Genomic DNA, 12,692 nt, shown 5'->3' with positions numbered 1-12,692 from the left:
AGAAAAAAAACTAACTTCTATTAATGTTACTTACGTTGTGACAGGGTATTAAGAACATGAAGTAAAGGTACTGGTTTTATTTTGCATAAAATACTGTGATAGGGTGTTGCTGTCCTTTTAGATGTTGTTACTGCAAGTTTATTTTTCTGCTTTGGAAAGCTTTTAATGAATTGTTGAAATATCACACCGTCATCAGTGTATATAAGTGATGTATAGATCTAGATATTTTTTAATGAAGGTTATTTTAGGCGTGAGTCTCACTGAAGGCTTTATGGTTTTAGCTCTGTTAAGACCTCATTACTTGGGCGGATATGTTTTGGAGATGGACTTTGGTAAAACATGGAGGTTTGTTTGGAATTTTTCTATAACCCTATTCCAGCTTTGAAGTTAGATTATTTTGCCATACAAATTATAACTGCTGAATAGCTTTCTGTGTAGCTGTCCATATGTGACAGCTGAAAAAGTCTTGTCTGTAGAGGTTGGGAGGGATGTTGTAGCCAATGTATGCATTTGCATTTGGGTGACTCTCCAAAAAATCTCACACTACCCCACATTATAAAGACACTAATGCAGGAAAAATGTGGGGCTCCCCTCAGAGTAGAACCATCTGTGTTGTAAGTATGTAAAAGCCAAGCTAAATATCTCAGCTCTTCTGTTGTGTGTTGGATGATTGCTGGTTTGTATAAAATAGTAAAGAGCAGCTATACTGGATTGTATCAAAGGTCTGTCCCCATCATCTATTAGCTTACAGGAAGGCTGTATGAATGGGGCAGAAAAGACAATGGGTTTTTTTACTCTCTATTCCTTCCCAGTTTCTGGCTGACTGCACTTGAGAAAATACCTGACATTAGAAACGTTATCTCACATTAAGAGCATTCAGTAGATCTTATTTTCTCCCCCTTAATTGTCCAGTTATTTTTGAGCCAACTTACACTTTGTGGCTCCAAAATATCCCATGGCAGCAAACTGCAGAGTTGAATTACATATAGCATATGTATATATGAAGGAGAGAAGAGGTGTTCTTTGTTTTCTAGACCCACAGCCTGGTGATTTCATCTGTCATTCTCTTGTTCTTGTGCTGTAGGAAATACAAAACAATCATTCTGAATTTACCACCTTTTTTTTTTTGTGGGTAGTCATATTTCCCCTTGGTTGTCTTTTTATTGAAGCTGAAAACTCCTTTTCCACTTATGCTTCCTTGAACAGAACCTGTTCTGTACCTCTGATTTCCCTTAGCGTTCTGTGGTTGTTAAAGAGACCCTGAGATGAAAATATTTTGAGATGTACTGAATTTACTTTGCATGTGCAGATGAGCATTCTACACGCAGTAAATAGCATAGTGTAGCTGGAATTCTCTATGACCTGATGCCCTGGGGAGTTCAAATGCTGCTGCTTTAGAAAATTGTCTTATCTGTCAGCCTTCTAGTAATGCAGGATTTAGTATGTATCTACTCCCTCCCTTGCTTTTGTAAAGTATCAGTTATGTATTGTGATAGAGGTGTAAGCCTCCTTGTGGAAGTGACCTAAAACTTGCAGTTCTTACTATGTGCAGCTAACTACATCCTTCAAGGGAGCTTGAGGTTTCACAGAACAGGAGGGCTGGCACTCAGGTAATAGGGAATGTGCTCTGGAGGGTGGTGCCAATAAGATAGGGTCAGTAGAGATGACAGACTTACTTGCTCCAGGTTAACTCACTGGCTCACTTCAGCCCTGACTGCCAGAGCTGGGCTGGGCTCTTGCAGAGTGGTCTGAGTGCCCCAGCACAGTGTAGTGCCTTGCAGGTACATGGAGATCCCATACTGAGCTCTGGAAAGAGTGGTGGCTAGACCCTACAATAGTGTTTTCACACGAGTCAGATACTCTCAGTAGCTGTGTCTGTGCTTAGCTTGGGCTAAGATGTGCTGCTGCTTTGTAGCTCCTCCCCTGTTCAGCACAGGGTCTGTGTTGTAGGACAGCGATGGTGCTGTTTCTGTAACCAAGCTGGCTCTGGAAGTATAGCTACATTAATGTGGCACAATGCTTGAGCTAGCTGAACCTGTCTGCATCAGATGATCCACAGTTCCAGTGACTCTTAATTCTGCACATTAACTTCATTTCTGAGTAGCTTGAGTTTACCATGCATTGTCTTGCCACGCTTTGTTTGGGAGGAATGGAAAAAATCATCTGCGAGCTATGAGTTTAATATTCCATATACTTCTTGCAATTAGTAAGTTATTAACACATTTAATATGCATCAGGTGGCTGTACCTGTCATCTGTTGGTTTTGATAACATGCAGAGTACTGGTCTTAGTTAAGAAGAGTAGTTACTAACATGATTTTATTCTTAAAGCTTATACTTCGAGGGTTTTTTAAGTACTTACATTAAAAATGGAGCCTCATATGATTTTTATTTTGGTATTTTTCCCCATTACGTTGTGAGCAAAAAAAGTCATGGCTTTCAAATGTGACTCTGTGTAAGCATGCTGTTGCCCATAGTCATGGAAGCATGTTCAGTCTAGCCTCTGAGGTGTAGACATGGGTATCAACCTGCACAAAAATGTCAGCTGTACCATAGCTGTACATGAAGTGACACTTTTGTTTACATGCATATAATCTACAAATTTACTTATTTCAAGGGGATTTTTAAGAGCTGACATTCTAATTTTGTCACTGTATGTTGTCTTCATTTGCTAGGATGATGATTACAGAAAAAGAGCTAATCGATACTTCCACTGAAAAATTTTCTTTGGATCGGCTGTATAAGGAACCCAGTGTTTCCAGTGCACAGATGATAGATTGTTGTAAGCGACTGCTAGAAGAATCGTTGCCATACCTACAAGGCATGCACCTTTGCATTTCGCATTTCTACTCTGTGCTGCAGGATGGAGACCTGTGTATACCTTGGAACTGGAAAAACTGAGGACATGTCTGATAATCAGATTAATTGTTTATTTTCTGTAAGAGGCTATAAATACGAATGTTTTTAAGAGTAAATTATTTAAATCTGTATTTTGATATCAATATTCAACCCACAAATTTTCTTCTAACTGCTGCTCAAAAAGGATTGGAGTCCTAGACAATTTGCACAATGCGCAGTATTGCCAGTTCTGGGAAAGACATCTGTACGTTCTCCATACTACTGTAGGAGTCCCAGTGCCTGGGAGCAGTTGTGAAACCACATTTTTGTAGTGAATTACAAAAATATATTAAATTGCAAGTCTGCAAAAATGTGCATGTGTATTTTTAATATACATTAATATTTCCAGATCTTCTTAAACAGAGCGTACGACTCAAGACATTACATGTCTGCTTAAGGATTTCACTGAATGCAGAGATTGAGTACATGAGTTATCTGGTGTCGTTATTGGCATTTCATATTCCTACCTCTTACTGAATTAAAAAAAAAAAAAGACAAAAAACTATCAGAGTATTTCTGCTTCACAGGAGAAAGCAGTACACTAACTTGGAAACAGCAGTGTTTCATACGCTGGTCCAATGTTGTTGCCTTAGAATTTCAAAATATTGTCTGCAGTTACTTTAAAGGAGATGTCATTCTCATTTTGTTTTCTGTCATTTGCTTCATAAACACAGACAGTCCTCTTTACTTACACTAGAACAGATTGCAAATCCCATTCACAGCACTTAAAACCTGCGTAGTTTTATGTGACATCTAAAGAAAGGAAGCATTGATTTCTGTGGGATTGTCTGCAAGAGTAAGTACTTCTCAGTGAGAGCAAGGAGTCTGCAGTAAGACAAACGCGTGTCTTTACTGGTACAAGTGTGAATGTATGTCAACACTTTCTCATTGTAATACGTGCCAAGGTGTGCTTTGTATTAGGGTTACTACTTTGCAAAATATCTTTTGAGGAGAACCAACTGCTTAATGTTTCTGGACTTGAATTCACCTATAACAACTGGCAAAAAAGAAGTCAGATATTTACTTGTATTTATATTTGTATTGAGCAGGGAAATTGTTATGGTTCTCTGCTTTCTCCTGTTAAAAGACTCAGTGTCAAGTTGTTTATTATGTTGCCAGACTTAAAAACCCCCACTATGATCTCAAACATGTCAGTTTTAAAACATCAAGACAGAAGCTGTGACTTTCTCAGGCCTATAATTCAGACAGATTACTAGCAATTCCTGTATAGGTTCTGAAGACTTGTTGGTAGTTTCTTTTAAGTAGTTAACTTCCACTGCATGTTACTTCTCCATACTCCATCTAGCATTCATGATACTGTCCATGTCCTAGTTGTGCTGAGCAAGTGATCCGGTCCCATCAGTTGTAGCCCAGCAATATTCCCGGTAACAGCTCTTTGAAAGCAGGGTGTCTTTAGGAGTAAAAGCTGAGTGTAGTAAATTTTTTTTCTTACTTGAATTGAATGGCCCCTTACAGGTCTTCAGGCAAGGAGCAGCTGTCCAGTTTGATTGCAGAGGAGATATAATAGAAAACAGTCTGGCTGAAGGTGAGTAGGCTCAATCAAGAGCCTGGTGTGATTCTGTGAAGACTGATGCTAATGTCACAGAAAGCCATGACTAGACCTAGGGACCTTCTCTCTGCAGCATAGAGAAGACTAGAACTGGCTGGAGAAGGAGAAATAAGCTGTAGAGAGCCTTTAATGAAATAGAGCATGGGATGTTTCCTTAAGTAAAATGGGGCAGTGGAGACCTTGACCTGGAATGGGAATCGGAGTAGGCAAGGGCAGCAGACAAGAGGGAACAGGACTGAGTTTAAATACGGAAGCAGTGAAAATAGCTGCTGTTAAACATTTCCAGTCTGGGATAGATCTGAAGATTCTCACCATTCCTTCTAAGGGGAAATAGCAAAAATCCTCTGGCAAAATGTGTCAGCCCTCAAAGGGTGCATGGCAGCCTGCTTTTCTGATAGTTACCTCCAGGCTGAGGTCTTGGGTCTGTGCAGTAAGCCAGAGTTCCAGTCCTGCCGCTATCCCACCAGAGAGGTGGTCAGCTCAGGTGCCATGGGGGTGGTCCTTCCCTTTCTGCTAGGCTTTGGGTTTTGTTTTCTGAGTTCTGAAGGAGATGCATGTCAGAATCTAAAACTGCTCAAAAGTTGAGCAATGTAAAAATTAAGGTTGCATATAAGGCAGTAATTCAGCATGGTAAGGTTTGGGTCTTAACAGTTATTTTGTAGTGCACTTTCTGTAAATCAGTTTTACTGCAGAATGGTCGAGTTGACTTTACAAACATATGGGTCTCCCAACATTTTTTAACATATTTAGAAAAGCAGTAAAAACAAACAAAGATAAACTTAATGTGTGTGTTGCAGGTATTTATTTTGACAAGTTTGACTTATTTTAAAAACTGTTCCAAAAGTAACAGAGAATTGTCCACTTAAGGAGATGAATATGGGTTGAATCTGTCAGAATTATATCTTGCTTTCTGACATTTTAATGAGATGGGGAAAAAAAAAATGTTTAGAACTCTGAAAGCTCTTTGTCACAATTGGAGAGTGGAAATGGACAATGATTTTCAACTTTTGTCTGTTTTTAAACTGTGCAAAGCACCTCGAATTCTGTTTGACATACTGTGTGATCAGCTCATTGTGAAAATAGATCTGAATGGATATTAACATCTACTATAGTTTTATTCAGTACAGAATTCCTGCTTGCTATGTGGCCTACAACCAAAAACATGCTTGGTATGACATTTCAAAAAGTGTTCTCTTTAAAAACAAATCCTAATATTAAATTGGGTGGAGTTGATGTCTTGTTGTTTTAATGATTATTGTTTGGCCTAGATTTGAATTCTCCTCCTCCTGTACAGAAATTTGCAACAAACATTTGAAAGATAAGTAAGAATCTGTACCAGTGATCAAAGACTTGAAACGTGTGCTAGTCATCTGTCATGAGTCAGTAAACCGTATTTTAGTGCAGCTGCCAGAAGGAAATTCAATGCCAGAATAAGAGAGACAGGGATTTAAGAAAAAATTTATCACCTTAACGGGTTAGTTTGCTATTTAATACTGTGACTTTGAGATGCATGCATTGGCAAACAGCAATTTCCATTTTGTCGAATGTCCACATAATTTTTTACAGTATCAGTTCTGTATGAATTCCAGTGTTACAGGCTCCTGCCTGTGTTTTAACAGCTTGATAACGTGATTTTTATTCTTAGAGCCCTATATGAAACGTGCGTGAAATTATGCCCACTCTGTCATTGTTGTTTTGACTATTAACTGCTATTATACAATCTCAGGGACTAATAGGCTTATATTCATGTTTTGTAAGACATCCTAAATGTTGATAATGAATCTTGAGAAAGACAAAAAGGGAGAATCTTCCAGAAGATTAGAGGTGATGTATCAAAGCATACCTAAAATTCATCAAACCTTTTCATGGAGAATATAAACCTCATCTAGTTTGTGTATGTTACAGCTCTAAAAACTTTTTGAGGAAACTGAAATTTTAAAGCTTATTAATTTAAAGTTGTCTTTCTGAGAATATATAGTGTTTGTTTGAACAGGGTTATCTCTGATTCCTTGGACATATGCATGTACTGTATGTGTGTAGTACATGTATCCAAACATGAGGCTTTCCTAATACTTCTTTATAAGCTTAACAGTATACAGATTTGTAATAGAGCAGGGCAGTTTAAAAAAAACAAAAAACAAAAAACAAAAAAACACAGCAAAAAAACCCCAGCCTAGCAGAGAAGAAGAAAACAGCTGTAAAGACAGTAAAAATGTTAATTTAAAAAGTTTAGAGATGGAGATCATGTTTTTCTGTTGCACGTAAAAAATACTAGAATAAAGCTGGGATCTCAATTCTGTGCAGGGAAAAAATGTTTAGATAATCTCCCTGGAAGGCCCTGTTAAATCTACAGTATATACTGAGTTAACAGAAAAATAATCTTATTCTGCAGTTTGTCCTTTTCAGCTACATATTCCTTACATGATTGCTTAAATGCTGAATAATTTAGTACTTCGTTTTTGCTAAATCCTCTGATGGGGCGTTGTGTGTCTAAGTAGCCAGACTGATTGATTATGATCTCAGCAATGTCTTTAAAACAAAAAAGCTTTTGAAGATATTTTATTTAGTAGAGCTGAAATTTAATATTTTCTTGCCAACTTTTATATTCTCAGAGTGTCTTTTCTGTGATCTTCTATTTCTATAGCTTTTGGCTATTGTGCAGCTCCATATTCTAGCAAGTTTAAATATTTTTTTAACCCTTTTGTTCTTCCTAATGTGTTTACCAAAAGAATATAGGTTTAAATTGGCCCCATCTATGCTGTGAACTGTGCTAACTACAGACCCCCCAAACATGCCTTAAATTGAACTGCGTAACCTCCTTGTAAACTTCTCTTGGATTTTAACAGGGAATAAGATTTCGGAAAAGTGAGAGTGGCCGAAGTTCGTGCCAAATGCAACCGCTGCAATGACAACATGGAATGGTGTTTAACATTGAGGTTAGATAAGAAGAGCAGGGTTATAATTTTAGTCTTAATTTACTTCCAACATCCCTACCTAGCAGCTCAAAACACAAGGCAGTTTGATGTAGTTTAAGATACCAGTCAGCTTTAATTTCTTTTTGATTGTTTCTCTTTAATCATCTGCTTTGTCATTCGATTTTTATATGTTGCAGGGGCACAGTTGAACAGTCAGCTAATGCCTGTGGTAGATGTGTGCACGCTCTCTCTGTAATGGGATATTCTGGGACCATTTACTAAAAGCAGCAATCGGATGAGAACCTGATGTCCTCCCTCAAGACTGCTCTGTGATCTGGCAGCCACAGTTCAAGATCAAGGCGTTTCCTTGATAGTGCTTTGTCCAACCCACACATTACTTTAGCCATCAGTTTGTCATGCTCCTGGGAACCTCTCGTTCTGGGTTGTTTTTTTTAATGGGATGTTTCAAGTTCATTGAGTCAGTGGGTCATAGTTGTAGAGCGAGTTTTTGAATCCTGCTTGTGTTCTAATCCAAGGACATGGGTAAATCCCGTTTTCAGCTTTCATTAATTTCAGACAAGAAAAGATTCAAGCATCAAGAGAGAGCTGTAACTTCTGCACAGTCACACAATGCTCAAAAAAAAAAAAAAAGCATAAATGCAAATCTCTCAATTTCATTTCACAATTAAAATTACTAGAAAGTACTTAACAAGGAGCATTACATCTAGCTTAAATTTCATTTCTCTCATCAATCTGCAGCCAGGGCAACGTTGAACAGAGTCCTTATGATTTGGGGCTTACCCTGCTAGCAGGGATCTGTAAAGGTGGTGTTTGTTGGTTCGAGAAGCAGAGCTACCAAGGGCGAGTCAATGCTGTCTTCATCAGGACTGCCTATGCAGCCCCGGGGGAGGACATCTGGTCGCAGCATTCTCTTGGGGTGGCCTGATGAGCCCTGCTCATTTTAAAAAAAGAAAAAACACAAAAACCTGAAACCTAACCAAAACAACCAAACAAAACCAAAAACAAAACTCCACAAAAAAAGTGAGGAATGGCCTTTCTGAAACTGCTACCTGGTTTTGTTAACAGTGTTGAGAGAGTAACGGCTCATGGTATTAGGAGCCAGTTCTCTGGTACAATTTTGTGCATTTCAAATAAGGGAAGATTCCTGGAGGATGATGCTGCTGTCTTCAAAATGGACAATCCCTCTAGCCAGGTGATATTTAGGCACAGGGCCATTGGAGTATTTATGATCAGATGCACATTTCTCTCTGTTTAATCTTTGAGCTTGCGAAGCCTTTCTCCAAAGGTCACAAAGCATTACTCTAAGTGTGACCAGTTCACAAAGGTTTTAGCAGCAGGGGATCTTGTCTGGGTCAGTTTTTGTATGATGCCTGGCATAGCTGGTTCTCTTGCACTCTGTATTACGACCAAAAAATTCAAATTAATGAATCAGAATTTAAAAGCCTGCGTAGCTGCAAATGGTTTTTCACTGCTTAGATCTTTTCTGTCCTGGTGTGAGAGATTTTGGAGGGAAAACAAGTTGTGCTGTAAACTGGGGATGTACGTGCATTCTGAATTTAGCCAGAAATCTCTGCTGGAGCCCAAGATCCCCTGTCTCAATTTTGAGATGATGAGAAGTGGGTAGGACAAAACGCCATGCAGGTCTGAACCCCTCCTGGCCAAGATCAGGACTTCAAAAAAAAATTTTATATACATATTTCTCACCACTGTATGGTTCTTTCCATCTTTGCTGGGTATGTAAATCATAACTGTAATCTTCTGGCAAGAACAACATTTCATTTACAGTTTATGCTCTGGTCTAAAAATGAGGAAAAGGAAAAACAAGATTTGAGATTGCTGCAGTTCGGCACTTAGAGTTTTTGCCCACCTCCTTCCTAATGCAGTTTGTCATGGCTGACACTGAATAGCAGATCTTAAGAGCAGGTTCCAGCTGAGATTTCTAGATATTCAGTAGCATATCACTACCTGCATGGCAGCTCTTTGAAAGCTGTGGAGATCTTTCTGCCTTTGCAGGTATTTTCAGATGTCTTCAGCAAGTCCTAACAGATGTTCTCACCTCACACATCTCTCTTAGAAGCCTTGAAACTTAATTATGTCTTAATTTGAAAAATCACTTGTGAAAAGATACTCTGTCATCCAAGTAAAACTGTATAAAGTTGTATAGTGAGCATAGTATGTCTGCATAGCTGGTTGGGACTAGAAGTTTCTTTTAGAAAAATGACTGCTGTTCTGGCTAGGTATATGTGTGTCCTGAATTTCTTCTTCATCAGTTATTCTTGGTAGGTACCAAGTTGGGTTAGGTTTCAGATAGACAATTTTATTCTAAATGTCTGTGTTCAAAAGTGGTTAAGAAGAGAGTGTGAAGGGATTGGGTATTGAGCACATCTGTCTTCCTCCTTCCTCTCCTTCATTTGTCATCTCAAGCACTAATGCCATTGGGCAAAGGCTTCTCCACCTTGAGTGAACATGGACCATTGGCTGCAATGATGACAGAGAGTTTGCCAAGAGATTACAAACCAGGGTTTCCAAAACTGCTTTCTACTCCTCTTTAAATAAAAGTTTTGCTGGGTAAGGGCTGTCACACTGTGTCTTAAACCCTCATGTTCCATCATAGCATCACAAAATGTACTCTAGCCACATTCAAGTACATTCTAGCATGCTGCTCATCTCAGTAGTAGTCTAGAGATTCTGTAAAAATACTGCGTCATCCATGGCACAGGATATTTGGTAAGTCCTCTGATCTTTTTTGGTTTAAATTTTCTATTGGTTTTGTCATTCTTTCATTGCTCCTTTCTTTTATTATGTTCATTTATTCCAAATATAAACCAGCCTTTCATGGGGACAGAGTTAAAATTTGGTGAAACACTATTATGCAGCAATTAATGGAAGCCTAGGTGCAGTTAGCAATTAGAATCATAGAATGGTTTGGGTTGGAAGGGACCTTTAAGGTCATCTAGTTCCAACCCCCTGCCATGGGCAGGGACACCTTCCACTAGCCCAGGTTGCTCAAAGCCCCGTCCAACCTGGCCTTGAACACTGCCAGGGAGGGGGCAGCCACAACCTCTTTGGGCAACATATTCCAGTGTCTCAACACCCTCACAGTGAAGAATTTCTTCCTTACATCTAATCTAAATCTACCCTCCTTCAGCTTAAAACCATTACCCCTTGTCCTGTCCCTACAGTCCCTGATACAGAGTCCCTACAGTCCCTGATACAGAGTCCCTCCCCATCTTTCCTGTAGGCACCCTTTAGGTAATGGAAGGCTGCTACAAGATCTCCACGGAGCCTTCTCCAGGCTGAATAACCCCAACTCATTCAGCCTGTCTTCATAGGAGAGGTGTTCCAGCCCTTTAACTGTTATAATTACTTAAAATGGCCTAGATTTCCTAATGATTACTTTGTTCTGTACAAATCTATTTTGCAGACAACTTGCTATATTGAATTCTTCTTGGATAGTGAATTTGTGAAACATTTTCAGCATCACCCCGAGGCACTAGCAGAAATTGCCTCCTCACTTAACCACATACAATAAATAACTAAAACGGATAGGATCTTGCACAGACCCTGCACACTTGAAAGGCCTGCACAGTTCCTAGCTTCTGGGGGAAAAAAAAGGTGGCTGTGTAAGTGAGGAGAACTGTGCTGGAGAATTTGAGTGTTATCATCATAGTGCACTGTGAAAGTCATGGAATATGTCTTTAGGTAAGACCCATAAAGAAATGATATGTGAAAAACAAACTGGAGTAGCTGTAAACTCTCCTAATGTTTCCCTTTCTGTTTTATTAGTCATTGTAAACCTCCTGCTACCTGGGTTATAACCTTGGGATTATTCTTTATAGGATGAGCATATTTAGAGTGAAATTTTTTGTCCCATAACTTTAACCGTAGCATAAGTTATTAAAAATTAATTTAATGGTCCTCTAGGATCCAGCTCTGGAGGTAGCAAACAAGCGTCTCAGTTATATATTGTCTTCAATTATTCATTAAGAACTATGGGGATTTTCTAGAACATATCTCTAGCAAAGCTCAAAGCTGTTCCCCTAATGCCAGCAACAAAGCTCTGCTACTTAGTTTAACAGAAATGGACAAGATTTCCCTGCTGGGTTTCTCTGTTTGAACTGTGTAATATTTTATCACATTTAATAAAGTTTATTACAAACATGACTTGGAATGAGAAAAATCCTGGTGGTGAGGCTAAAGCATCATTTAATTTTGAATGGACATTTTGCCAAAAAGAATTTTAATATATCACCACATGTGTGAGCCTAATAGTTAAACACACAAATTACACAGCATCAGCATGGATAATTATCTTGTACACAGAAGTCGTTTTCTCAGCAGTTTGCACTCCTGGTTACGTTTCTTCTATCTTCAGTGTTATTCTGTTTGGACTTTGTAGTTGTTGCAAATTATTTTTTTTTAAAGAAAACCTGTTTTCCTCAAAGAAACTGCTTAATGATGGAGCTATCAGGGCTGCATCCTCACTTTGTGAAAGGGTCTCATTCCACCTTGTGCACCAGATGTACAGTTACACGAATGTACAAGGGTCTATGGGAAGGGTGTATCTGAGAAAAGAGAGTTGAGTTTGGGGTGATTAAATAGTGTAACCTCTTGTGTGGATACTTGTTCCAGTATTTCATTTTCGTTTTGGTGGTTTTATTTCCTTAAACATATACTCTTAGGCATAAGTAAACTTTAAAAAGTGTATTAACTGTTCCAGAAGTGAGTTCCCACTGGAGAATTACACCAGAGTTTTCATAAATTAAGTGTACACTTATAATGTTATCACTTTTGTGATGACAAGCCCTTTTGTGGCTTCAGTGAAGCTGTTTCTGATTTACACCACAGCTGATGTGTTTTAAAATATTTTCCCATTCCTAAAGAATTGCATTGGAGTTCAGTGTTTCTGTAATCCCTGTTGGGTGCTTTGTATCCAGTAATCATTGTTCAAACAATAGTGCACCAAGTGTCCTGGATTTCTTTTTGTAGATTTTTAATTCCTGCTATGAACAGGTCAAATGCACAGATTTTGTGGAAATTTTTTTTTTTTTTTTTTTCCTGAACATCTTGGTTTGAAGGGTAGAGTTTGCATTCTCCTGTAACTTTACTGCCCTAACAGGAGGGCAAAGCCCAGGGAGAGGTATGTAGGGAGAAGGTAGATTGGTGCAATTTTCAACACGGTTATAACTGAACTATCAACAAAAGCAATGTGACTTTTCCCTGCCCCTCTAAGAAGTTTCAGAAAAGAATACTGTACCACAAACTTCACACTGGTGAACTCCCTCTGCA

General features: G+C 38.7%; 1 protein-coding gene across 3 annotated transcripts in view; it reads left to right on the top strand.

Moving 5' to 3' along the window:
- TCAIM (T cell activation inhibitor, mitochondrial) overlaps positions 1 to 11,516 on the top strand; it is a 28,985-nt gene extending 17,469 nt beyond the window's left edge. For 2 of the 3 annotated variants that reach the window (XM_074900600.1, XM_074900601.1), the window contains one exon: positions 2,675 to 5,690. In XM_074900600.1, coding sequence (XP_074756701.1) covers positions 2,675 to 2,900 — 226 coding nt within the window. In that variant the 3' untranslated portion in view covers positions 2,901 to 5,690. Of the gene's footprint in view, positions 1 to 2,674; positions 5,691 to 7,579 lie in introns of those variants that run through there. The other variant, XR_012633229.1, reaches the window with a different exon arrangement.
- Positions 11,517 to 12,692: the final 1,176 nt, after the last annotated feature.

The sequence above is a fragment of the Athene noctua genome, chromosome 2, assembly GCF_965140245.1.
Source record: "Athene noctua chromosome 2, bAthNoc1.hap1.1, whole genome shotgun sequence".
NCBI classification, from domain to species: domain Eukaryota; kingdom Metazoa; phylum Chordata; class Aves; order Strigiformes; family Strigidae; genus Athene; species Athene noctua.
This window is presented reverse-complemented; position numbering and strand designations above follow the sequence as displayed.